Below are 26731 nucleotides of genomic sequence, written 5' to 3' on the forward strand. Positions count from 1 at the left end.
AAACCCCTTTGCCAACGTCCAGCTGAAGCCAACGGTGACGAACGACCGCTCGGCTCCGCTCATCAGCTGATCTGGGAGCGCTGGCGCCTGCCGTGCCGCGCGGCACTCGCTGCCTCCTCCTCACCGCTGCATGTCCGGCTTCCCAGGACTTCATTTTTAGGCGGAGTTTATTTAATCCTGCTGCTTTGAAAGCCAAAGGCTAAAGCTAGTGCCCTAGTTCTCTCTTCTCTAGACCCAGCTTATTCCTCTCAGTGGCAGAGGGTTAAACTGCTGCCATGTAGCCTGTCCTCCGCCTGCGCAGAACTGGCGCGATGGCATCCCCCCCTGCGCTCCCAGCATCTCCCGTAGCCGGGTTTGCTTCTAGGCTTAGCGGCAGCTCGCCATGGTTGGGAGAGTGGCCTCCGCTGGAAAGCAGCTCTCCAGAGGCGAGCTGCGCTTCGGGCTCGCGCGGGGTGGAGCGGCGATGGCAGAGGGGAGACGATCCCCCCGCTCCCCCCCGCCCGGCCGGGAGGGACCCCTGGGACAGGCAGGATAGCCCGCATCCCCCGTGCAAGCCAAGGGGGCGGTGGGAGCCGTAGGCAGCTCCCAGGCTCCTGCAAGACCCCGGCCACCCGCCCCGTGCTCCGCTCACCCACCCCGGGCTGGGAGGCGGCAGGACACCGGCGGTGGGGTGCTGGCACTGAGCCCCCGCGGGGACAGGGACGGCTCCGGTCCCAGAGCTCCTGCAGCGCCAGGTCTCTGTATATAGTAGGGTATTACGGTACTGCTGTAAAATATAAGCTAGAAAAAAACCACCACTTTTGGAGGTGAGGGCTCTGTTTAAGCGTGCCTTGGGGTGCCTGGGGCCGCAGGGTGCCCAGCGGTTGAAGGGGTGCTCCCCTCAAACAGGCTCTCCTGTCCAGACCTCTTGCTTGGCTGTTTGCTCTTCCTCTATTACTAGGGCTGCACGAGAGACAGAGAGAGATAGAGAGAGAGATATATATATATATACACTTGCTAAGCTTATTGCTGGGGTGTGCACCCCGAGCGAACCGGTGCCTGGGCCATTCCCGCAGCTCCTGGCTGCCACCGCACCCTGAGCCAAGGTCGCATCCCTGCTATGGGAACAGGGAGAAGAGATTTTCCAGGCAGGAACCGTGTCCCTCTGGGTGAGCGGCTGTGTGCCGGGCGGTGCGGGGGGGGCAGCACCCTCAGAGGTTTTGCCTTTTCCATTGTATTTGTCATTTTGCACTTTTTCATCGCTAGTGCACCGCGGCCCGTTCAGCGGGGGCTTTGCTGAGCGCAGAGAGCCCCGGGCGCGTGGGTAGCTGCCTGTGGGTTTCCATGCAGGCAGGGCTCTTTCCCAGTCGGACGCGATGGCTCATCGCTGCCGTGTCCCCTCCGATGGTTTCTGCAGCTCCGCCGCAGACGAGCGGCTTCTCCTGCGACCGCCCAGGCTCTGGCTGCGCACAAGGGCTGGCTCTCCGGTCGGCGTGCCGCTGCGTCCTCTCCCCGGGGCTGGAGCAGACGGATGGGGGGGGCAGACAGGGCAGGGGCGAGGGGAAGGGCTCCTCTGGGGCACGGGGTGGCGGGTGGGAGAGGGCTGGGGGCTCACAGCCCGGGGTGGGGACAGGCCTGGGGTCCCCTCGGCCACCGAACCGCTCTTGTCCTCTTCCAGCCCTGTGCCGGGAGCTGCTGCCCCACCCGGGACCCCCGGGCAGCCACCCCGGGCTCCAGCCAGCCCCCGGGGCTTCGCTGCACCTCCTGGCTTGGTGGCACCTGCAAGACGTAACCTGAAATAATTTTTTATGAGAAAAAAGTAATTTATGAGCAACAAAATCCCCACCCCCAGTGTTTTCCTTGGCCGGACGCAGCCGCCCAGCCCCGGAGCATCGCTGGTCTCCATCCCGAGCAGCCCTGGTCCCGGTCCCGGGCTGATGCCCAGCGTCCGGCCTTGCACGGGGCGAGAGCCGGCAGCCGCCTGCGTGCCGGGCAATGATCTGGGCAGCAAACGGCTTAAGATATTTTAAAAACTTTATTATTGGCCCGATGATATTTGACACACATGCTGGGAGCTGTATGGAAGTCAGCACTGATAAAAAATACAGCAATTATGACCCGTATTGATAAAATAGACAATGTAATAATAGCCTTTCTATTAAAAAAAATATCCAAGACACAGCTCTGTCCTCATGCTGCCCTCCAGAGGCAGGGACCTGCGGCGCCATAGACCAAACCCGGCTGCTGGGGGGCACGGGGGGGTGCCTGGGGAGGGGGTCGAGCAACCCCCACCCCGCCCCTGCAATGCCGAGCAAGCCCCCCGCAATGCGGGCAGGGTGGGGAGGGGGGCGGCAGGGTGGGGGCTGCAGGAAGGGCACCCCGGCACCCCCCACCCCAGGCACAGCCCGCTCCTGCGCAGGCTGCACCCACCAGCACAGATGGGTGCTGTGCCCCGTGCCCCCCGCCAGCGCAGGGTGACGGCCCCCCCCAGCTTGCAAAGCATTCAGCAAAGAGCTTGCAAGAGCGGCGCTGGGGCTAGGGGGCGGGGGGGGGGGGGTACAGGCCAGGTTGGAGCTTAAATTAAAGACTTAAATAAAGCAATAATTGCCATCAGTGAGGTGCCAACCGGCTGCCGCAGGAGAAGCGACCAGCAGCGAGGGGGGGTACGGGGCAGGCACAGCCGCCCTGGATTTTGGGGCTGAAGCTGGGGACCCCCTGGGACCCTGGCTGTCCCCTGGGGAGGGGGCACAGCCCCCTCGCCCCCTACAACAGCCTCCTGACCTCCGAGAGGGCCCCAGCTGGGGACGCAGCTCGGGGCTGGGCTGGGCATGAAGGTGGGAGAAGGGTGGGCGAGTACGGTAAGGCCCAGCACCAGGCTGGACCCGCGGCATCGCCGCGGTGCCGGGGCTGTGCCGAGCCGGGGACGGGCTTGTCCTGCGGCACCATGCCCCGGCATGGAGCAGAACACCCCGGCATGGAGCAGAACACCCCGGCATGGAGCAGAACACCCCGCAGCAGCCCCGTCCCCCGTGGGTACGTGTGCGTGTGTGTCTGTGCACGTGTGCGTCCGTGCACGAGCACGTGAGCCCTCGCCCCGTGTGAACGGGGCGGCAGGAGCCAGCCGGGGCTGCGGGACGCGGGGCTGGGGGTGAGGAGGGGGCCGGGGGGGGCGGGGGGGGGCATTTCTCACCTCAGGGTTTGGTCTATAGACCCCAAAGGAACCAGCCCTGATTTCAAGGTTTCGCTCAGCTCCGCTTACTTCCATTTCCTTCTGGAAGCTGGAATTGCACAATTATCCTAAGCCTCAAATGAATTTAAAAAAAAAAAAACAAAATCAAAAACCAACAAACAAAACAAAACGGAACGAAGAACCGCGAGCGCCCCCCGCCCCCCCCCCCCCCCGACTCATTACGTCTCTTTGGCAGCAATAACTTAAAATCGCGTCAATGTGGGTTCAGTCAACAGCAAGTTTTGTTTTTAGGGTGGGTTTGGGGGTGGTTTTTTTGGTTTTTTTTTTAATCCTTTTCTTTAAATACAAAAATAGTTGGGTCGGTGGGTCCTGGGGGGCTGCCACGCGTAGGGGCAGCTGGGACCCCCCGCCGCAGCGGCGCAGGGGTCCTGCCAGCCCTCATGGTCCCTTGCTGGGCCGAGGCTGCTCCCCAAAAAGCAAGGGAGGGCAAAGCTCCCCAGCCCCCTGAGCCCCCCCAAAGCCGTGCCGTCCACCCCAGGCACGGGGGGGGGGGGGGCACAAGAGCTGGCGGCAGCCCCGGCATGGGGAGCGGGTGCGCTCGGGGCGACCTCAATCAGCGGCAGCAGCCGGCTCAGGAACGCCGTGGGGCGGCTGTGGGGTGGCTGTGGGGTAGCCAAGCCGCGGTGAGGTGCAAGGCCAAGCACACGGCATGGAGGGGACAGCACAGGGGTGCGGGGACAAACACCACCTCGGGGAGCACACGTGGGCAAGAAGCCAAGGGGGGGGACTTCACTGGGGGGGGGGACACTCTGCAAATGTTAGCAAGGTCAGGGCACTACCCTTTAAATGCTATAATTTTTATATATATATATATGTCTATATATATATATATGTGTCTATTTATACACGCACACACACAGCCACCCACACATGCACGCGCACACACGGCCATCACCCACCGCCTGGCCCCGGGCCGCGCTGGCCCCGCTCCCACTCGCAGCAGCAAACGAGCTCCTTCCGATAAAATCTGCCTAAAAATTCCAGAGCACGGTCTCGGAGCCCACGGCCAGACCCCACTCCCGGCTCCACCGCCCCGCGCCAGTGCCGGTGCTGGGGTGACGCCCGGCCAGCGTCCCGGCTGGCTCACTCCCGGTCACCGTCTTCGCTGCTGCCTGCAACGAGCGGAGAGGCGGCGTGAGTAGGTCCCGGTGCTCCCGCGGGACACCCGGCCCTTCGGAGGGGGTGACCGTCCCCCCGGGGCACAAGGGCAGGGTGTCCCGCACACCCCATGCTCCACCATGGCTGGCACCGGGGGACGGCAGCTCTCCGCACCCCCGGGGTGGCGGGGGGTCCCAGCCGCCCGCAGAGCAGCGTGTGAGGGGGACTCACCTCCTATGGAGTCCATGTCCGAGTCGGAAACGTGGGTGATGGAGAACCGGGACACCGGGGCGGGCGAGACCGTGAACCGGGAGAACTGGATGGGCAGCACCTGCTTCTGCACCGGCACCAGTGCAGGCAGCGCAGGCACGGCCGGGCTGGGCTCCACCGGCGTCCCCGTCAGCGAGGCCATCAGGGACGGCTTCACCGGCATGAGCGGAAAGTCGTCATCCCACTCAAAGCCACCGCCTGCGACATGGAGCGAGGGGGCTGAGCCCACCGCAGGGGTCACCCCAGCCTGCCCCGCCACGGTCCCCGCCACCCCCCCCGGACCCTTACTCTCTTCCGAGGCGTTGCCGTCCGAGGAGTCGTCCGAGGCACCGAGCCTGTCCACCGGGCTGGGGGGGCTGCTGCCAGCGGGGGGCTGCCCCGAAGGCTGGGGGGGCTCTGGGAAGCTCTGCTCAGCCAGCTCCCGCGTGGGGCTTTCCTGCAGAAGGGGAGACAGGCGGGAAGGGACCCTCGCTGAAGGCACACCTGGGGACGGCTCCTGCCACCGGTCCCCGGCATCTGAAAGCGCCACGGGGCCGTGCCCAGTGCCCGGCTCTGCCCCCCGCCCCGCGGCCGCCCACCTGGTCAAAGAGGTAGATGGTAACATCATCGTAGAAGGAGACGGCCTTCTTCTTGCGCTCCAGGTCCTCGCAGAAGGCCTCGGAGAGCAGGCTGGGCATCTTGAGGAGGCTGCGCAGGTTCCTGCTGCTCTGGCTCTCGGCCACCACGATGGGCACAGCCGCCGGCTCCTCCTCGCTCTCCTCGCTCTGCTCCTGGATGTTGTAGCAGCGCAGTTCCTCGTCCGACTCGTCGCTGTCCTCCGTGTCCTCCTCCTCCTCCTCCAGCTCCTCGTGGCGCTCGGGGGCGGCCGGACGCGGCTCCCGGGCGGACGGGAGCGGGGAGATGCCCGGGGGTGACTCACCCCCCGGTAGCAGCGTGCTGGGACCCCCCGGCGCATCGCCCGCCCCGGTCCCCTCGGGGGGCAGCCCTGGTTCCCCAAGCCCCGGCGTGGGGGGCACAGTCTGTTCGCCCCTGGCTGCAGCTCCCCCAAGCCTGGGGACGCCCTCGGGCACGTGGATCCCTCCGACCGACGCCGGCTCCCCGGGGCTTGCTGGAACTGGGGTCAAGAAGAAAGTCTTGGGCGGCGCAGAGCCCGGGGGACAGGCATCCCCGGCAGGGCGCAGGGAGCTGCCCGGCACCAGCCCCGTGCCAGCGGGTCGCCGATCGGTGCCAGACCCCTGTCCCGTGGGGCCGGCCGGAGCACTCCCGGACTCTGCCCCCCTCCGGTCCCCTGCCGAAACCCCCGCTGCCGGAACGTCCGCTGCCCCCACAATGGCAGGCACTGGTGGGGGGCTGCCAGGTGCCCCCGGGGGGTGCAGCGGGTCCTCTCCCAGCACAGGGGCTCGCCCCAGGTCCTGCGCAGGGGGCTGGGGACCCTCCTCTGCCTCTGGGGTCCGGGACCCGTCGCTGTCCTCCTCGTCCTTGGGGCCGCGCTCGGCCTCGGCGTCATAGTCAGAGAAGTAGGCAGAGTCGCGGTAGGGGTTCTTCTCGGCGAGGCTGTGCAGCTCGGTCCCGAGGGAAGCGGAGAGCCGTGTTTCGGGGGCCGGACCCTCGCCCTCGCCCCCCGGCCCCGGCAGCCCCGGGGGCGGCTTCCCCAGCTGGCTGAAGGCCTCCGGCTCTCGGGGCTCGTGGGGCTCTTTGAGGACGAACTCGGGGGACTCGTTGTTCTCGGTGTCGTAGCCGCTGTCGAGGGCCTTGGGCTGGCCGGTGGGCGCGAAGGCGATGGGGCTGAAGGCCTCGCAGGAGCTGGCTGTGGAGGGGATGTCCAGCGACTCCAGGGAGTCCGGCGTCCCCACCTGCTTCTGCAGGGACTTGAACGCCGGGGCCGCCTCCACCCGCTCCAGGTAGTCCCCAGAGAAGTTGGTGAAGATGCCGGAGGTCAGCTCCGCCGTGTCCTCATCGCTCCCCTCGTCCGTGCTGGGGAAGCTGGCGCTGGAGAAGGTCTTGTCTGGCGTCCGGTCTGCATCACCGCTGGCACATGCGTCGCTCTCAGCGGCAGCCTCCCCGGGCACCGGCACAGGCGCCTCGGGGGACTCTGGCACAAGCTGGGTGCCGTCTACGCCGGGCTCCGCGGGGGGGCCGGGGTTAGGGGCCGCGGTGCCAGCCATGGGGGCGGCCTCGCCCAGCCCCGGTGCAGCCGTGGCGTGGGGCAGCGGGCTGTGGGCAGGGCTGCTCCCCTCCACGCTCTCGTCCGGGCGGGCATCGTGCGGGGCCCCCGCGCCGGCTGGCGGGGCGGTGCCCGGGCCCCACGGCGCGCTGGGGCTGCCAGCCAGCGCCGCTGCCTGCGAGCGGCCGGAGGTTGATGAGTCACGGCTGTGCCAGGCCTGGCGCTGCGGGGAGGGCGAGCGGCACGGGGAGGAGGAGCCGCAGGCCGTGCTGGGGGGCTGATCCTGCCGCAGGCGGTGGAAGTCGTGGCCCGGCGGGGACCCCCCGAGCTGGGGCTGGCCGCGGGGCACGGTGCCCAGGGGCTTGGCCATCAGCCCCCGGAAGGTGATCATGCGGCGGTAGCACCAGCTGTCACCGGCCGGGGGCTCGCGGAACGCTGGGCTGCCGCTGCCGATGTTGTTGTTGGCGGAGCTGTTGGAGGCCCAGGGATGCCGCTGAGCCGGGGGGCTCACGGCCTGCGGGCGCGGGGCTCCGGGGGGGCTGTCCTCGCCCAGCTCCAACGCCACGCAGTCCAGACTGGTCCCGCTCTGCCCTGGCAGCCGCCCGCCCGGCGGGACTGCCTGCGCCTCCCCGTACCCCCGGGGGCTGTAGGCGCAGTTCACCGACGGCGAGACGCCGAGCGGGTCGGCAAAGATGCCGGGCTGGAAGCCGGGGACAGGCCAGTCCTGGCTGCCCGGCTGGGCGGGCTCCTCCTCCAGCAGGTACCCCTCGGCCCCGTGGCTGGGGGACGGCTCGTAGCCCCGCGGCTCCTGCCCCGGGCAGGGGTAGGGGTAGTACTCGGCGCACTCCCAGGAGCCCTCGCCCGCCGGCGCGTGGCCCAGCAGCGGCTCCATGCTGAGGGAGACGGTGGGGCTGCTGTCAGAGTCGTAGGCACTGCCGCGGGCACCCTGGGCTCTCCAGCAGGACGGGGGGCGCGGGGACCCCCGCTCGCCTGCGGGGCTGTAGGCGCACATGGCGTAGTCCAGCTCGGCGCTGCCCTCCCCGGGCCCCTCGATGCGGATGTAGTACTCGCTGCCGAGCGAGGGGCTGTGGGCGCCCAGGATGGGCACCACGCCGGGTGCCGGCAGGCCGGGGCAGCCCGGCGGCTTGCACTCGTAGCAGGAGGGCGAGACCCCCAGGCTCAGGCGCCCCGCGGTTGCGGCCGGGTAGTAGAGGTCGTGGTAGCGGGCGGCGCTGCTGGGGCTCAGGGACCCCAGGGGTGCCTGGAAGTGCTCGGTCTTGGTGTGCTCCCACTTGTACTCGAAATTGAGGCCGTGGCTGGTCTCCATGACGGTGAGGATGTCGTCCCCGTCTGAGGGGAAGCCGTCGGCCGAGAACTGCTCCAGCAGCGGGAAGGAGGAGAGCTCGGCGCCGTGGTGGCTGGCGCTGGCGCTGCCGTTGGGCTTCATGGAGTTCCAGCGCTTCTCGAACTCCTCCTCCGCCTCCGTCGCCCCTTTGGCGCAGAGGTAGGAGAGCAGGAGGTGGACCTCCTCCGCCGTCGGGCGCTGCTCCGGCTGCAGCCAGCAGAACTGCATCACCTCGTACCTGCCGCGGCGAGGGGCGGGGGTCAGCCCCGGCCCCCCGCCCGCCCGGGGACAGGGAGAGGGAGGGGGCAGGATGCGGCCGCAGCCCGGCCCGGGTCCTCACCAGCGCTCCGACAGCGACAGCTTCAGCTGGGGCTTGGGCAGCTTGAGCTGCTGCTCCTTGATGGCGTAGGCGAGCACTTGCCGGTCGGAGTAGTGGTCGTAGGGCTGGCTGCCCAGCTCAAACAGCTCCCAGATGGTGACGCCCAGTGACCTGTGGGCAGGGCGGGATGCTGGGGGCACGGGGAGACCCCACTACCGGCCAGCGGCCCCAAAAACGATCCACCCCGACGCATCCCACTGCCGCTGCCCTCGTGCCGGACCTCCCTCTGCACCCCCCAGCCCGTGCGTGCCCAGCTGCAGCCCCCCCGTGCCCCCCCCAGACCCCGCTCACCAGACGTTGCTGGACTTGGTCTGGTCCACAATGAGCAGGTTGCCGTGCACTTCGTCGATGAGCTCGGGTGCGATCCAGCGCAGCGGCACCCACAGCTGGTCGGCCGTCACGAAGTAGTCGTCCTGCCAAGTATGCAGGGTCAGTACGAGAAGAGAACGTCAAACCTACGCGTAAGGGACCGGCCACGCCACAGCAAGAGCTGTCCCTGGCCCCGTCACCCCCCCCCGGCCACCCCATCGCCGCACCCCAGGTCCCTGATCCCCCCCTGCTTGTGCTCTGCTCCCTCCGCCCAAGCCCCCAGCCCCCTCTGCCTGCTCCCCCCCATCTCACCACCCGGAGCCCCCACCAGCCCGCCAGCCCCCCCCACCGCCCCCTCCACACCCCGGCTGCAATCGCAGCCTCGCCGGGAGCCGCGGGCAGCGGAGCACGGGCAGGACGGACAGACAGCCCCCGGGCCAATGTGCTGGCAGCTGCCTGCAGGGACCTGGCCCTGGCAGGGGGGCACGTCCAGGCCAGCCCAGGCAGTAACAGGGAGCCCTGGCTGCACTGCGCTCTGCTGGGCAGGGGCCAGGGTGCTCGGGGGGAGCAAAACCCCCCCTGCTTCATGCTCAGGGGGAGCTGCCAGCCCCGGGGGACCAAGCCTGGGGGGCAGCCTGGTCCCGGGGCGCAGAGAGACCCTCGCAGGGTGCTCTGTGGGACAGCACCCCCCACCTGCCCCAGCAAAGCCCAGGGGCCAGGGGGCTGCCCCGGCACTGCCGGGGAGGGGAGATGCGTGCGGGGGGTGCAGAGCTCGGTGCAGCGTGTGTCTGCGTGTGTGTGTGCGTACGTGTGCATGCCGCGGGGTCCCGGCGCACAGCCCCCAGCCCCCTCTTCCCCCCAAACCAGCCTTACTTTGTACTTGCAGTGCGAGAGCCCGTAGTCTCCAATCTTGACGGTCAGGTCGGCGGTGAGCAGGCAGTTCCGCAGGGCCAGGTCGCTGCCAAGCAAACCCCGGTACCGTCACCGCCGCCACGGGGGGCAGGGGGGCACCCACCGCCCGGGGGCTGCGGGTCTGTGCTTGGGGCCCCCCGGCAGCACCGTGGCTGCGGGGCTGGCGGTGGGAGCGCGACGGCTGCGCAGCGGCGGGGCCGGCAGCCTCGCTGCTGAACACCGGGCGTGCCGATAACCAGCCACCAAATGCACAGCAGGAATGCCTGCGCAGCTCCAGCTGCGCCTCCATCCATCCGTCACGCACTGAGCCAAGCAGAAAGCAGGCGTCCCCGGGCAAAGCGAGCCCTGGCACGGAGCCAGGCTCCCGGGCAGCTGCTCCAGCCCTGGAGGGGTCACGCAAACGGGGCACACAAGACCCCCGCTGCGGCAGAGCCAACCGAGGCCGGGATGCCTGTAGGAAAGTCCGTCTCCGGCACAGTCGGAGCCCACGTTCCCCCGACCACAGCACTGGGCACCCTCGTGGGGACCCACCCGCAGAGCCTGGCTCGGGTGGGGAAGTTCCGGCGGCCCCCGACGGCAGCGCACCCCCTCCTCAACAAAATCACTGATGCTGGAGTCTCTGTCTGCAACTCACTCAGCACCAGGATATTGTTGGGCAGGAGGAGCAGCGGTGGGGCAGGAACGCCAGCGTCCTGGAGACCCCGCGCGTCCGGAGCCTCCGATTCCTCCCCAGCCCCCCCGGGGTGCCAGGCCAGCCTACCTGTGGATGTAGTTGTTCCTGTGCAGGTGCAGGACGCCGCAGGCCACCTCACACGCCATCCTCTGCAGGGTCAGCGGGTCCGGGGTCATGGCCTCGGCCCCCCGGCAGCTCCGCAGGTACCCCTTCAGGTCACCCTGCAGGGCAGTGCCACCGTCACCCTCCATGGCACTCGCCTCGCCAGGGGCTCAGCCGTGCCCGGCAGGGCAGAGCACTGACATGCGCCCTGCCCCGCCCTGCCCGCAGCCCTGCCCGCAGCCCTGCCCGCAGCCCCGCAACCCCTCCGCAGTATCACGCAGTCAGAGCTCGCACCCTGGCCCCACGGCGGCACCTCGGGGAGTGGGACGGGATGCGGGGGGAGACACGCACGGGACTCACCAGCGGGCAGAACTCCATCACCAGCAGGTACGGGGTGACCTCGGCGCACTGGGCCAGGCACTGCAGCAGGTTGGTGTGCTGGAGGGCCCTGTGCGAGGCAGAGCAATGGGGGCACGTCGGCACCGCGCCGGCCAGGGCGGGGGGACGGCGGCAGCCCCCGGGGAACCATCTCCCTGCCTCCTCTGCTGCTGCGCCGGGAGCCAGCGCGGGGGCTGCCGGGAGCGCTGGGAGCGGGTACCAGCACGTCCCAGCGCCCTGGGACGCGCCACAAAGGGACATTTGTTCAGCTCTGCTGGGGCAGGGAGCAGCTCCGCGCCACCCCCACCACCACCGTCAGCCCCGCTCTGCCCATGACCTCACCGCAGCCCACTGCCCCCGTGCCACGGCCAGCGGCTCCCGGCGCAGCCCTTGTCCTGCCGTGATGAGCCCCCGGCAGACAGGCGATGGGGCCGGGACAGAGCCGTGCTGCCTGGAGAGCTCGGCTGGGCACCTCCATGGGGAAGCCACGGCTCTGCTCGGCAGCCAAAGGCGGCACAGAGGGGCCCAGGCACCATCCAACAGCATCCCCGCTCCCGGCTGTGCCCAGTGCGGCAGCGGCACCACAGAGTGACCCCAGCCGTACCTGTAGGGCTGTGCTTCCTCCAGGAACTGCATCTGGTCCTGCACGCTGGCACTCGCCTTCAGCTCCTTCACCACCACCTGGGTGCTGCTGATGCCCGAGTTCACCTCCCCCAGGAACACCTGACGCGAGGGACAGGCTCGTCCCCTCTGTCCTCACCACGCACCCCGTCCTCACCCCAAACCCCGTCGTGCACAGCCCCGGCCCCGCAGCCAGCATCCCACTGGGGTGTCCCCAGGGGACCCTGCCCCTGCCGCTCACCTTGCCAAACCAGCCGTGCCCGATCTCCTTCAGGTAGAGCAGGCTCTGCCGCCCCAGGTCCGCCGACTTGAGGAGCTGCACTGTAACAGAGCACATCCAGCTGCCCTCGCGCCCGCCTGCCCGCCCGCCCGCCCAGCCTGCCCGCGTTACCCGCCGGTCCCGGCCAAGCCCTGGCGTCCCCACCGTGCCACCCGGTGCCAGGCCCTGCACCGCCCCGGGGTGCTCTGGAGCAGTCCCCACAGCAGCCATCCCCCGGCACCCTGCAGCCAGGGCGTCCTCCTGTCCAGGCATTCTCCCGCAGCCGCGCCGGCCGGGGGATGCGGGGTACCGGTGTCCCCAAATCGGTTGGCAACGGTGAGCTGGCTCCCTGCCCCTTGTCCTCCTCAGGGACCAAGGAGAACGAAGCCAAGCCCAGCGGGAGCTCTGGCATTTAGCCCCTTCCCAGCCCCCCCAGCGCGGGTCCTGCCCCTCGGTCACCCATGCCAAGGGAGGGCAGCAATGGGGCCATTGTTGGGCTGCGTCGCACCGCCTCGCACCGCGCTGGCCCTGCCACACTGCTGCCATTCTCCGGGCTGGGGAGTGACGCTGGGCAGGAGGGGGCCGCGGCCGGGCACCCCCCACATTCCTCTCCCACTCATGGGCTTGTTTACGAGGGACCGGGGCTCGCGGGTGTCACAGTTCGGGGCACCCGTCTCCCGTCTCACCCCGGCGGGGTGTGCGCTGCTCCCCCAGGCTGGTGCCATGCACAGGGCTGGGGACAGGCCACCGGGGACCCTTGCACAGAGGGACAGTGGCAGCGCTCCCCAGGGACCTCGGCTGCTCGTCCCCTGCCCAGGAGCTGCTCCTGCCAGAGCCGGGGCTCCGCTGGAGAGGGGAGACCCACCATCCCCACCTCGCCCCGCCACCCCCTCCCCGCAGCCCGGTGAGGCGGGACCCCCAGCCGCGGCGCACAGGGGTCCCGCATGGACCACCGCCTGCCCCCGCCCCGGCTTACCTGAGCGCCCCGGCTGCTTGGCCATGGGCAGGGAGACCTTGGTGAGGGGCAGGACGTAGACCTCGGGGCCATGCTGGGGGGCGGGCGAGCCCTGGGCCGAGAGCTCCGTCACGTAGTCGTCCCCCTCGGCGTTCTCAAACTCCTGGGCCGGGGGGCGCGTGGGGGGGCACACACCGAGCAGAGACAACTGACCCTGCGGGTTCCCCGCTGCCGGCAACCTGCCCCGCGTGCCCCTCTGCCCCCCGCCCTGACGGGCTCACCCGCACCCCGTGCATCGCGGCACCCCGGGCACGGGGACCTTGAAATCCCCCTCTCCGGGCGCACAGCCCTGCCTGCACCCCGACAGCAGACCCTCGCCTCCCCCCCCCCGCCATGGGGATGGCCCCGGGGCAGGCACCCACTCCCCACCGCCCCGGCACCCCGTCCCATTACCTGGCTGCGCCGCCCGGTCAGCCTCCAGCTCCCGAAAGCCGCCTGGGCGAGCAGGTAGGTGATGGTGAGCATCTCACCCTGCCCCTGCCCAGCCCTGCCCCATGGTGCTGCCAACCCCGCCGGCAGCGCTGCCCCACGGCGTGCCACGCGCCGCGACCTGCCGGACACGGGCAGCGGCCGGGCCTATATAGCCATCGCGGGGGCACGAGGGGGCTCATTGTTCCCCTCCGGCGAGGCGAGGTGCTGTGGCCGGTGTGGGACGGTTATACAACGGCCCAGCGTGTCCCCCCCCTCCTGCCGCGGGCGCCACAAGCCTCCACAAAAATCCCAGCAATTAGGGAAAAAACGTTTCTCGGCACATTCTGTGCCTGTGAGGTCAGGGTGCCTCCCACCCCCGGGGGCGTGCGGGTGGGACCGCCACAGCCCTTAACCATGCCGTGGCCTGGCCCCGCACAGAGCCGGGAGCCCGGATGGGTCAGGATACAACCCCCAGCGATGCTGAGCCCCACAGCGTCGATGCTCTGCAGAGCACGGAGCTTGGCTGGGTCAGGATACGACCCACAGCGATGCTGAGCCCCAGCAGGGAGCTTGGCTGGGTCAGGATACGACCCACAGCGATGCTGAGCCCCACAGCATCAATGCTCTGCAGAGCAGGGAGCTTGGCTGGGTCAGGATACGACCCACAGCGATGCTGAGCCCCACAGCATCCAGGCTCTGTGCAGAATGGGGATCCTGGCTGGGTCAGGATACGGCCCACAGCGATGCTGAGCCCCACAGCGATGCTGAGCCCCGCAGCACCCCGGCAGGCAGGGGGGCTGAGCTGTCCCTGAGCAACGCTACCCTGAGCTGGGACACATCCTGCACCGGCACTGGGGCTGGCCCCGGCAGCAGCGGGGGATCCTGCACCCGCATCCTCGGGGTGCTCCGTCCTTCGCTGGGCTCCCAGGGAGAAGCCCCGCCAAGGCCCAGGGCAAGACCCCCGCCCACTGCCCCCCCCGCCCCCCGTGTCCCCAGCTCACCTTGAAGCCGATGTCCCCCTTCTTGCAGCACAGGCAGGCCAACATGAGGAAGATGAAGGTGAAGAGCCCCGAGAAGGAAACAGCCACAACGGCCAGCGAGGAGGACCAGGAGAGCTCGCTAAGGGGGGTGCCGTCTGCGGGGACAGGAGGGGCTCGGGCTCAGGGCAGGGGGTGGGGGGGGACCGGGGAGGGACGAGGCTGTGCCGGGGGTCCTGCCCGGGTGGGGGTCACGGGACGCAGGGACACATTGGGGTTCACGGGGGCTTTGGTGGGGAGCACTCGGGGGAAGCGGGGGGGGGACGGGGGGGGGGGTCCCAGCACCACTGTGCCCCCTTTGCTGGCTCAGCTCGCGGCCCCGATGGGTGGGGAGCCCAGGAGGGACCCCAGAGCCGAGGCAGGACCCTGCCGGCAGCCTGCACGGAGCGGGACGGGGGCACAGTGACCACAGATGCAGAGTGGCAATGACACCCCGCGGAGGGGGCCACACCGGCTTGGGGTCCCAGGCACCCCTGCCCAGCCGAGCCCTGGCCCCAGAGTTTGCCCTCCGGCGAGTACGGCGGCAGCAGCAGCAGCAGCCCCGGGCGAGGCGGTGTCCCGAGGCCAGCCGGACGCTGTGCCTGCGGGAGCCGGGAGGACGGGCGGCCGATCCCCAGCGCCCGGGCAAAGCCGTCTGTGGGGCTCGGAGAGGAGATCCCCCAGGGGAAGGGTCTGCCGGAGACCTGCCAGCACTGCCGGGAGCCCCCGGCCCTGCTCCCGCTGACACCGACAGCTCTGCCTCTGCCCCGCGCCGTCCCGCCTGCAAGCACCGCTGTGCAATCCGCAGCCGCAGCTCCGGCCTCCGCGCCCTGCACCGGCTCTGGACCCCAGGACACCAGGCACCGGGATGGGAATGCTGCTGCTCCCGCACCGCACCCTCCAGGCACCAGCACACCCCAAATCCGGCACCCGCTTGCCAGATTTGGCTGCGTGTCCCCTCGGGGCAGCGGGGAGCACGGTGGCGGCTGTGGCAGCAGCGGCCCAGCTGCCAGTCCCTGCCAGGCCCCCGCCGCCGGCTGCAGCTGCCACATTACTATTCTGCCCAGAGCCTGCCCAAACAACCGGTGCGATTGTGGCGGGAGGAAGCCGGAAGGCCACGGTGCTGCCAGCAGAGCCGGCCTCGCCGGGGACCTGCACGCAGCCCCACAGTGCCCGGCGCGGTGCCCTCCCCGCGGGACAGCAGGGTTGGGACGGGTGCCCTGCCCTAACCCACGGCCCCACTCAGCCGTACCCATCCCGGCCCAAACCCCCGTCCAGCGCTGCGGTCCCTCCCCAAGCCACCGAGCTCGGTGCCGAGCCCCTCGGGAAAGCTCATGGTGCACACGCGGCTCCCGCGCATGGAGCACGGTGCATCACCCCGCCACCGGCCCCACGCCCCGACTGCGCTGCCCCTCTGCTGCCACCCGCGCCGGGGCTCAACACCGTGCTGCCAGCTCCCGCCAGTCCTTGAGAAAGGCACCCGAAGGGCACAGAGGGGCTGGGGAAGGTCCTGCTGCCCCGGCGGGAGCCGGCAACGCACGGCTGCTCCCAGGCACTGCCCGGCACCGCACGGCACGGAGCACCCTGGCTCCCGCCGTGGTGGTGAGTGGATGCACCGGCCCCGCGTGCTTTGGCACAGCCCGAGCCACGCCAAACTCTTCGCCAGCGCTTGCGAAGGAGCTCAAGAGCCATCTTCTAAGGCTCGTGGATGCAAAGCCGAACCTGGGAGGAGCGGGGGGTGGCGTTCCCCCTCCTTTCAGCTGGTTTCCATGGTGAACACACTTTGTACCGCGAATGTCACCATTTTCCCTGGATAGTGGGACAGCAAGAGAGAAAATGACTCACTGAAAAGAGCCTTTTGAACGTCAACGGGGAGCAGAGCTCAGCGACAGAAGCCTTTCCAACGGGGACCGTCAGCTGAGCCGCCCCTCGGCCGCGGCTCGGGAACCGGAGCTTTGCAGGCAAACCGTTCTCCAAACCAACGAGGCTGTGAGGTCTGGCTGGTCCTGCCTCAGTTTCCCCACCTGCACAACCGGCGACCTGGGAGCCATGACCAGCCCAGACTAGGCAGGGTGCCGCACCAGGGTGGGGGCACCACCACCACCGTGACCCACCACCACCGTCCGGCTGCCTGGGCAAGCAAGCGCTGCCCTTCCCCGTAACCGCAGCACAGGCGTTTGGTATGGCGATGGGAAACGTGGCATCATTTCAGAGGCCAAGTGCTCCCAAAACCAGGTCGAACGCACCTGCAGCAGCGGCTGCCGGAGCACCGGGGCGCAGGGAGCACCAGGACGCAAGGAACACCGGGGCACAGGGAGCACCGGGATGCGGGGAGCAGGGGGGGCTGCACGCGGTGTAAAGGACCCCAGGGCTTTCAAGAGAAGCTGGGGCCCCACCGCATCCTGCACCCCATCCTGAGGCTCTGCCCTCCCAAGAGGAGCAGGGTCCCCTGGCACCGGCACCATGCCCTCCTCCAGCCTTGGCGCTTGGCCGCTCCCTGGCAGCCTGCTCGGACGTCCGCCCGCCACGATGGCCTCTGGGTCAAGGCCGGGGTGCTCGGAGCCGGCCCGAGCCGAGCAGGGGGTGCAGGTGGGTGCAGGCAGCACAGCGGCAGCGCCGCTGGGACGGGCGGGCAGCACCCCACGGCTGAGCCCTGCACTCCGCGCTGGCACAGGCACCGGGCTGGGCTAGGTGGGGGGGGGTCACCGCCGCAGGAGGGCTGGGACCCCTGCGCAGCCCTGCCTGGCACCATCACGAACCCCCCGCCCCAGCCACGGGGGTGCCGTGGGGCTCTTGAGCCACGGCTCTGCAGCACTACCCCCCCCCAAACTGCTTGTGCAGAGCCGGCCTCGCCACGGGAGCCAGGCTGAGAACGGCCACTTCAGCGCATCCCCCAGCCTGGCCAGCAGGAACTGCTGCATCACTCGGGCAGCCCCCCGCGCCCGGGGCCAGCCCGGGCCACCGACCTGCCCGGCAGTGGGGCTGGGATGCGCCGGCGGCTGTGTCCAAGCCGGGCAACACCGATCCCCACCCTGGCCAGCCCTGCGGGGTGGGGACGGACGAGGGTTCGGTGGCAGCAGCGAGGCCACAGCTCCAGCCCCAGGGGCACCTGCCCAAACGGGAGCAGAACGGCAACGGAGAGAGACCAGGGATGCCGGGTGCAGCGGGGTGCAGCGGGGTGCAGCGGGGTGCGGCGGGGTGCGGCGGGGTGCGGTGGGGTGCAGCGGGGCACGCGCTGCCCTCCCACCCCATGGAGCTGCTGCCACGCACCCCACAGCTGGCGGAGCCCTGCCCAGCGATGCCCCCCCCAGCCTGTTGCGTTGCCCACCCAGCCAGGTCGCAGGCCCAAACGCCAGTTCCTAACAGGGAGGGGAAAAGGCTGGGGGGAACCCAGGCGTGGGGTGCCGGCCATGCAGCGCGATGCTGCTGCCCGCTCTGCCGGCCTCTGTGCGGGAACGGGGAGCGCAGCCCTTCCCTTTGCTGACTCACGTTTGCCGGGTGCCGGCGGCCGCCTCGCCGGCCATGGCACGCTGCCACTGGGCCGCTCTGCAGGCTGGGGCGATGCTGTGGCCGCTGCTCGTCTCTCCCCGGCGGAGAACGGAGCCCAGCACGGCGAGCAGCGGCTGACGTGTGCGGAAGGGACGAGCCGGGGGCTCCCGCAGAGCCCGGCGGCAGCTCAGGGCTCCCAGCCCAGGGCGAAGGCTGCGTGCGGGGCCAGCCGTGGGCAGGCAGCACCCGGCTCCTGCCCACCCACCCAGGTACAGGCAGGGCTGCCCAGCATCCTCCCTGACCAGGCAGAGCACAAGCGATAGCTTCAGGGCGGAAAGCTGCGGGGTGCAGGGCACAGCATGTCATGACCCCCTGCTCCCGCCTGGCCTCTCGCTGCAGGACCTGGTGCAAGCCACGATCCCGTGCCTCAGTTTCCCCATCTGTAATTCACAGAGGGTGGCTGCCCCCAGGACTGCCAAGGGGCTGCACGGCAGGGTGAGGGCTTGCAGAGCTGCCCAGGAGGTGACGGATGCTCCACTGCCTCGGGAGCGTGGGCTGCACGTCTCCCCCTGCCCCCTCTCCGCCCCACCGCAGCTCCCACCCCACCCCATGAACCTGCCGGGCCCTGCACCCCAGGGTGCAGCTCCCTGGCCGGGGTGCAGCACCCTGCAGCAGGTGCCCAGCTCGGAGAGGCTGGATTCGGGCAGGGAGCAGGGCTGGACCCAAACACCCAGGACCCATCGGCACGTCCAGCCGCGGGCTCAGCGCTCCCCTGCCCCAGCAGCTCTCCCAGCACAGACACAGCCCTGGCATCGTGTTAATCCCCAGGTCCATGGGCAGCTTCCAGTAAAGCAATTTTACACCCCACAGGATGAGCACTCTGCTCACCCACGTGCATCCAGGCAGCAAGAAACCATCCGCTGCCATTTAGCACGCAAACGCCAGGCTGCTCCTCACAGTCTGCAGCTCCAGAGGGAAACTGAGGCACCGGCAAGCTGGGCAGCAGGGCAGGGAAGAAGCGGGACGGCCCCGGCTGCTGCACCCCTGAGCCGGAATCCCTTGGGCCACGGGAGCAGCCAGGAGCAGGGTCGGGGCTGGCACTTCCCACCGGTGCCACCCGGGAGCCCGGCACGGAGCCGGTACCCGCAGCATCCTCCACCGAGACGCCACGGGAGCCACGCGTCCCCTCGCAGCAGCCGGCCGGAACCGGGGCGTGAGGAAGCAGCACCCTGAACCCCCCGGCCCTGGGGACCTTCTCCCACCAGAAACAGCCAGAGCCATTTGGGCAACCTCTCCGGTGATTAATAGATGGGTTAATTTTAAATGCAAGGCACGCCTTGTTAATCTGTTCTCCTTATGTGTCTTTTAATGTGGGCTTATTTAACCAACGCACAAGTATTTTAAAAGGATAGATTCTTGCCTCTTAATTCTGGTTTTATCATCTTGGGATGAATTAGCAGCAAAAAAATAATTAGATGGAAAATAAAAAAAGATCATCCATCATTTTCTAACGTGATGAAATAAAAATTAGGACTGTAATAAGTACAGGCCAAGCCGCATCATTGTTGTGCACACACCAAGCGTGTCAGCCTGATTAGAAACAAAAAAATCCAAGTTCCTCCATCAAAGCCTGCCCTGCTGCAGCGCCGGGTTTCCAGCCAACACAGCCCAACCGCGATCAACTTTCTCCATTTTCTGAGAAAATAATAATATATAAAAAAGCATGCAAAGCAGCATTCAATTGATTATTTAGACCAAATTGTCGCGCTTGGTGTTTTAAATCGGGTCTGAATTGGGCGCCGTAAAGCCTCCCACGCCGGCAGGGATGCTACGGCTGTGTCACGGCAAACGCGGAGGGACAGGGAGCGACCTCGGCCCTTCGTGCCCGCACCCGCCAGCCCCATGTCAGGAGCAGTGCCGGGAGCGGTGCTGGCAGCCGGGGCTGCCCGCGAGCACGGCACCCCGGTCCCGCTGCCGGCAGCGTGCGGCACCGGCCGAGATGAGGCTCTCGCCAGCCGGCAGAGCGGCATTTACGTAACAGCGGGAGAGAGGCAGCGTGGAGCGGGCAGCCTATTTTTATCAGAAATGCTCGGCGGCGTTACGAAACGAGAAGCTTCAGCTCCAGAACGGAGCGATGGAGGAGCAGAGCTCTGCGCAGGAGGTGGTCGAGGGCAGGCAGAAACCCGGGCGCGGGCTCTGCCCCCACCCCAGGCCACCCCTCCCTGGGGTCGAGCCTCGAGCTGCTCCGGCGGCGAAGCCGGGGGCTCCCCGGGAGCTCCCCTCTCGCCTGCCCCACACCTCAGAGCCGCACGGCGCAGTCGCCGCGGGGATCACAGCCCTGCGTGCCCAAACACCGCCCGGGTGGATCGGGCAAGGCGTGCGAGTGGACCCCGGGGATCACCAGCGATGGGATCCTCCACGGCCGCTGCAGCCACGGTGCCAGAGGTGGCCAGAGCCGCCCCAAGCCGTGGTGGCCGGTCCTGGCCCCAAGCAGCGGCGTGTGCCGAGGGCCCTGCGTGGCCCTGCCAGGGCACGGTGGCTGGTCACAGCGTCCGTTCTGCGCTGCCGCTGCCGGGGCCGCTCACCCGGGTGGGCATCGGGGAGACCCCTGCTCCCAGGCAGCCGTCAGGGCGTCCCCCACCGCAGCCGGCACAGCCCGGACGCTGGCTGCCCCAGCCCATGGCGCAGCAGGGAGCGGGGCTCGGCGTCAAGGATGCTCAGGGCACGAACCACAGGGATGGCACCGGCCATCGGCACACCAGCCAGCACGGCACACCTCTGCACCACGCCTGCTCTTGGCCGGCCCCGCGGCGCCCAAATCACCCCTCACCCATGTGCACGGGAACACACAGACCAGGGAGCCCAGAAAAAAAACCCTACTTTGCCGTAGCGATGGCCGCAGGGATGACCCGAGGGTGGGAGCCGGTCTCAGCCCTGCTCCTGACTGCCCACCCGGGGTGCGGCCACCGCGGCTGCGGAGCAGGCGAGCACCGGGAGAAGCACACAACCTCACAGGTATTCTGGAAAGACGAAGGGCTGTGGAGGCCGACGCGGCGGCCCGGCAGCGGGACACCCCGGCACAGCCGGGACGGGAGCCTGGGAGCGCCCATGGGAGAGCCGCTCTCTGCCCAGGCACAGAGGGCAGAGCCGGTCCCTGCCCAGCCAGGCAGGCAGCGCTGCTCCATTTACTGCGTTTGCCTACGCTGGAATTTTCCTTCGCTCCAGTAATTAAAACAAACCGCTTTAACACGGCTGCTGGCACCAGGCTGTGGAGGAGGATGCCGGTCGTGGCTGGCAGAGGGGAAGGGACAGGAAGCAGGACCCCCTGACGCTCGCTGCCTTCATCCCGGGCTGGGGGACGGTGGCTCTGCAGGAAATCCTGGACCTGCTCCCCCTTCCTCAGGTGCCGAGCCCTCCCGCACCCGCCAGCCCCTCGTCCTCTCCGTCCCTCGGCCAGCCCCAAGCACCACCGTGAGCCCTGCACCAGCTCTGGTGCAACCCGGGATGCTCCCCATCCCTTCTGCACCCCGGCCATTACGCCAGGCTGGAGCGGCTCAGAGCTCTGCCGATGGCAAACGATATTATGGCAGTAATTGCCCCAGGACGGCCACGCGGCATGCTCCGCCGACGCTTCCCCGAGCTGTCAGGGGGATTAATGCCCAGAGGAGATTTATTTTCCTGCCATCGGGCACGCTGAGTCAGCACGGCTCGGCTCCTCTCCGCGCCAGCCCCGTCACCCTCCAGCCCTCCCCACAGCTGCCCCAGCCCAGTGTCCCATGCCGTGTCCCTGCAGGGTCCCTCCGGCTCAGCCCCCCCCAACGGGCAAAGCCCCGCTGGGGACGTGCCGGGGCGTTCACCGGGACGGGAGCAGCCGGAGACAAGCAGAGCCCCCGAGCAGCTTTAGGGCACGGCCAGGACCGCCATCCTTCCACCCCGGGCAGCAGGTCCCGGTGCCTCTGCGCTCGCCGAGTTGGTGCGGCACAGGGTAGAGACGGGCTCAGCCGCAGGACGAGAGCGGCCCAACAGCCCCTCGGACCCAAGTGCGGGAGCTGCCTGACCTGGCGGGGGTTTTCCAGCCCATGGAATTAGCGGGATGGCGCGGCAGCGTAACGTGAACGAGGCAAAACCTGGGAAGCACGAGTCGCCCGCTCTGCCTGCCCTGGCCGCAGGCAGCCAGAACCGGGCAGGCCCCTGGCTAAATCCAGACCCCCCCAGCTGGATGCAGACCTCCCAGCTAAATGCAGACCCCTCGTGTCAGCGGGAAGGATGCGGCCGTGCACGCAGGTGCACAGCATAGCCCCCCGCCGCAGCCCCGAGCCGGGCAGCACGTTGGCTGTGCCATTTCTGGCCCACGTCCCCTGGTGCCACCGGGGCAGCGAGGCTCGTGCCAAGGCAGGCTGCGCGGCACAGCGAGGCAGGCACCGGAGCCCTGCTCTGGCCGGGAGCACGCGGTGCCGGGGCGGGCAGAGCCCGTGGGCTGCTCTGGCACGTGGTGTCCCACGGAGGCCGGGACCGCCGGGCAGGGAGCCCGTGAGTCACAGCCCACTCCCCTCCCGGGAGCGCGGAGCCCTTTCAACCCCGGCGTATTAATTTCTCCTAATTGGCTTTGACAGGGATCCGTATTGCCATCCAGAACGCAATCGCCCGTGTGCACGGGGCGGGGGAGCGGGGAGGGAGCAGCACGCAGAGGCAGGCAAGGAGGGGAGAAGGGGGGAGCAAAGCGGCACCCCCAGGGCAGCGGTGCTGCCGGCTGCCTGGATCCGTCCCCCCCGCCGAGCGGGCCCAGCTGCCCTGCTGCACTGCAGAGCTGCGCCAACGCCATTTCCCATGGCAGCCCGGCGACCAGGCTCCACCGGGGCAGGGGGCTCGCCGCGTGCCGCCCCGGCACTGCCCGCACTCGGCACCCCCGCAGGGTCTCACCCCCCTGCCTGGGTACCCGGCTCCTGCTGCCTGCCAGCCCGGACAGACAGACGGGCCCTGCGCCGCTGGCACCTCCCGCACGCCGTCCCCTCGCAGGAAACGTGTGGCGAGACGGGATGCCGGCCACGGTGCTGCCCCGGCCGTGCAGGGCGTTACACCTCCCCGTAGCCGCTACCGTCATCTCCCACCCGAGGAGCTCCCACCTCCCTGCCCCAAATCCCCTCTTTGCGTCCAGCCCCAGCGGCACCTTCCCTTCGCCCTCCCCCGGCATCACCGGCAGCCAGCGGCACGGTTGGTGCCAGGGTGGGAGCACAGGGGGTGCCTGGGCCCCATTTGGGCTGCCGGGGTCCTTCTGGGTGCTAGGGCCCCTTTGCCACCGCGGTCCCCCAAGTCCTTTCCCATCCCCATGCCAGGAGTGGATGGTGATGCCGGACACGGAACACCAGCACTCGCCAAGCTGTTGCCGCTGCGTGGCCTGGGACAGCGGATGGCAGCATGTGCCAGCCAGGAGCGAAAACACAGGACTGGGGGGACCCCCTGCCCTCCCTCGGCCTTGACCCCCCCATCCCCACCCAGCACCTCGAGCCGCAGCTGACCCCGGTGCAGGCACACTGCCCCGGCACACGACGCCCCAAACCGCAGGGTTCAGGAGCAGGGTCCCGCAGCCGGAGCGGAGAGCGGCGATGCCACAGCCACCGGCAGCCAGCGACACCTCGCTGGCCACCGTGGGACAGGGAGAGAGGCCGGGGCAGCCGAGGGGAGGAAAAAAAGGGGAAGAAGAAATAGGCTGAGGAGAGAGGATGTTTCTCACGATTTCAAAATGCACTCCTGGGTCTGAGATGGGGAAGTGCGGGCTGGGAGCAGGCAGGGCAGGCAGGGCAGGCAGCGGGGCACGGAGGGGAGCAGCCCTTTCCCCCAGCAGAGACATCCGTGAATCCCTGAGCAGCTGCTGTTGGCTTCGCTGCGAGAGGAGAGGGTGCCCAAAACAAAGCGCTGCCCACCCGGGTGACACAGGGGACGTGGCACTCCTGCCCGGTGCCTCCAAGCGGCGTCCGCTCGGCCGGGCTGCTGCAGGTCACAGGGCTTGCAAGGGCAGGGAGCGGGCACCCAATTCCCGCAGGAACCCTGGGGGATCCGGCGTGGGGCAGGCGGCGTGGCAGTGCCTCTCGACAGCAGGGCGGTCGGTGCTCTGCCGGTGGCTCCGCCGCTCCATGCAGCACGCAGGAGCGTCTCTGGGTCTGGCCTGTGCACGGGCACAGCGAGACAGGAACCATGAGGCCGCCGGGCTGGGACCCCTCCCCGGAGCCCCCAGCACTGGGAGCGAGCGCGTCCCCCGAGCAGTGCATGCCAGCCCGGGCAGCCGGCACGGCCCAGCACGGGCACATCTGATAGCCGAGCCAAGCAGCCTCACCGAAAACACAAGGTGAGGCCGGAGCACGGGCTGCTGCGGTTGGCACACCCCTTCGGCACCCCCAGGTGACACCACTGTCACCGTTCCCCGCTGCCGGCTCAGCCCGCGGCCCAGTCCCGGTGGCTGCGGCTTCCCACCGTCCCTCCCCAGGGGATGTGGGGACGCGGGGCCGGGAGCGTCTCTGCTCCCCTCGCAGAGCCGGAGCCCCCGGGGCTGTCCTGTCCCCCAGCCGCGGTGCCATGGTGCCACCGAGCCCCACGAAGCACTTCCTCACCTTCCACGCCGGCACAAGCAAACCCCAGCAAAACCGGGCTGGTGCGGGCAGCCGGCAACACCGCGCAGGCAGGAGGTGCTGCCAAACGGACAAAATCAACAAAGCCGTGAAATAGAGAATAGGGTTTGTTCCCCGCTTTAATTCCTCTCCCTGCCAGTAACCGTGGGTGGCAGCCGTTCGGCGGCAGCCAAGCCCTGGGCCCGGGCACACGGCAGCACGGCGACGGGCAGCGATGGAAACCTTCTTGCAGAAGGATTTTTAAATCAAATGTGCCCTGCAAATCCCCAGGTTGATGGGATTAGCACGGCAAACGGGGCACCTCACGAAAACCCAGAGAAAAATCACACCGGAGGCTGAGGACAGTAAACACGGCTCCGTTTCCAGCACCACCACATTTTAGATGCAAATAAAGAGGTTTCCTCCTGAGCAGAAATCAATGCCGAGGGGGCTGGGAACAAAGTCTCCGGCAACGGGGACGCGGTTTGGCGAGTCCTGGCGTGGTTCATTTTTAAATCCCTCCATGGATTCAGAGGACCCACGGCCGCCAGGGCCAGGGCCGGGGGAGCGGGAGCGGGAGCGGCGCGCTGCGAAGGAAGGAGGGACCAGGAACCCGGCTGGGAGGGACGCCGGAGCCCGGCACCGACAGCCAGAGCCTCCGTTGCCACCGCGTCCAGCACGGGCGACGCTTCGCCTCCTTCGCGGTGATGGAGGGGGCGACGGGAGAGGCGTGGGAGCCGCGGCCCCGCCGCTTGGCTGCCGGACCCTGGCACGCGTTTTCCCCGGTTTGGTAAACAAAGGGCCGGTGCTGAGCACACCGCCAGCCCCGCCGGCCGTCCCCAGCCTCACCGGGGCTTCCCACCTCGGCGGCTGCTTCGCGGGCAGCGGGTCCCACGCACGAGGGGTTCCCGACGCCCCGCACGGGTGCGATCCCCGCACCGGCAGGGACACCGGGCGAGAGGCGGCTGCCGGCGTTTGGCAGCCGAGGAGCGAAAGGCAGAGGAGAGGGGGGGAGGCTGCTGCTGCGGCAGCCCCAAAACACGCACACAAAAGCCAGCCCCTGCTCTGCTCCCGCGTCTGCAGCATCTTCCTGCAGCTGCGACGCGGCCGAGGCCGTAACACGGCACCTTACATAACAGCCCGCGCCCCAAAACGCCCGCTCCCTGTCCCCCGGCACCTCGCCGAACCCCCCCGGCTCTCCCAGCCCAAGGGGCCCCCAGCAGCCCCCCAGCCGGCGGGCGGGCAGGCGTCCCGGGCAGCCGGGGGCTCAGCCCCTGGCACCGTCTTCCTCCCCCTCGCCGTCCCCGTTATCCCGGTGTCATGATTCCGTGCCCATGGCAGAGATGCCTTCAGAGGCAGCGCAGCCCCCGGGATTCCTCCGCGCACTCCAGCCCGGGGAACAAAATGCCGCCCGGCTGCGGCAGCGGCAGCGCTCCGCCCGCCGCACCGAGAGGGCTCACCGGGGCCAAACGCGGCGGCTCGGGTCCGGTCGGCAGAGCCGGGAGCCCGTGAAGTGACATTTCACGGCGACGAGGGCGAGGGCATGCTTCGTTCCCGGTGCGGCACGGTGCGGCGGCACGGCACGGTGCGGCGGCGGCGCGGGGCTGAGCGGGGACCGCGGCGGGCAGAGGGCGGGGGGCTGCCCGGGAGGGACCCCCGAGGGCTCCGGGGAGGGCTCGGCGGGGGCTGGGGGAGCGGGGGCACGGCGGGCCGGGGCCGGTGGGGGATGCGGGTGGCCGGGCGGCCCCGGGGCTGCGGCACTCACCGGGGTCGAAGTGGGAGCTGAAGGCGAGGCTGGGGCTGAGGAAGGCGGCCGACATGGCAGCGGCGGCGGCGGCGGCGAGGCGGCCCATGGCGCGGCGGCGGCGGGAGCCTCACGGCCGCCGGCTGCCGCTGGCCCCGCGCTGGGCACGGCGGCGGCGGCGGCGGCGGCGGCGGCGGCGGCGGCGGCGGCTCCTCCTCCATGGCGGCCGCCGCGGCCCCGCGCCCCGTGCCCCGGGGAGGGGCCGCGCCGCCGCCGCCGAGGAGCGGGCTCCCGCGGGCGGGGGCGGCAGGTGGCGGAGCCGCAGCCCCGGGCCCGCACCGGGACCCGCCGCTCCCCCGGGACGCGCCGCCGCCGCCGCCGCCGCCCCCGCGCGGCCCGGCCGGGGCAAACGGAGCCCGCCCGGACCCCCCCGGGAGCGGGGCCGGGACCCCCCGATCCGGCCCCGCGGAGCTGTTCCGGTGCTGACCCGCCCCGGGGCACCGCCGGCTTCCCGGGAGCGGGGGGGGAGCAGGGGCAGGGTGGGTGGCTCTGCCCCCCGGCCGCCCCTCGCCCCCCAGCCAGCCCCACACGCGCGTCCCGCCGCGCAGTTCCCACGCAGCCCGCGCTCCGACCTCGCACCCCGGCTGGACACCCCCGCACCCAAACCTCTGCACCCGCAGCCCCGCGCGCCAGCACGGCCTCGGCCCCGCAGCCC

At 69.5% G+C, this 26731-nt stretch overlaps 2 protein-coding genes across 9 annotated transcripts in view; one reads left to right on the plus strand and one right to left on the minus strand.

Annotated features, from left to right (window-relative positions):
- BAIAP2 (BAR/IMD domain containing adaptor protein 2) overlaps positions 1 to 1526 on the plus strand; it is a 50528-nt gene extending 49002 nt beyond the window's left edge. The window contains exon 14 of the mRNA XM_072880753.1: positions 1 to 1526. Within this exon, the coding sequence (XP_072736854.1) occupies positions 1 to 70 (70 nt within the window). The 3' untranslated portion in view covers positions 71 to 1526.
- AATK (apoptosis associated tyrosine kinase) lies at positions 1119 to 26180 on the minus strand. Of its 8 annotated transcripts, none has more exons than XM_072880746.1 (17): positions 26038 to 26180; positions 14167 to 14300; positions 13148 to 13189; positions 12716 to 12857; positions 11722 to 11801; positions 11464 to 11582; positions 10842 to 10929; positions 10467 to 10600; positions 9668 to 9752; positions 8777 to 8898; positions 8447 to 8596; positions 5176 to 8344; positions 4886 to 5033; positions 4559 to 4795; positions 4129 to 4341; positions 3170 to 3282; positions 1119 to 1772 (listed from the first exon to the last, which is right to left on the minus strand). In XM_072880746.1, exons 1-15 carry the CDS (start codon positions 26123 to 26125, stop codon positions 4313 to 4315), a joined length of 4767 nt encoding a protein of 1588 aa, XP_072736847.1. In that variant the 5' UTR covers positions 26126 to 26180; the 3' UTR covers positions 1119 to 1772; positions 3170 to 3282; positions 4129 to 4312. The 8 variants fall into 8 exon arrangements, with proteins under 8 accessions (XP_072736847.1, XP_072736845.1, XP_072736851.1 ...); XM_072880744.1 differs by having other exon boundaries at positions 8777 to 8916; XM_072880750.1 differs by lacking the exon at positions 26038 to 26180 and adding an exon at positions 25733 to 25920 and having other exon boundaries at positions 8777 to 8916.
- Positions 26181 to 26731: the final 551 nt, after the last annotated feature.

Source organism: Ciconia boyciana, chromosome 16 (assembly GCF_034638445.1).
Source record: "Ciconia boyciana chromosome 16, ASM3463844v1, whole genome shotgun sequence".
Lineage (NCBI taxonomy): Eukaryota > Metazoa > Chordata > Aves > Ciconiiformes > Ciconiidae > Ciconia > Ciconia boyciana.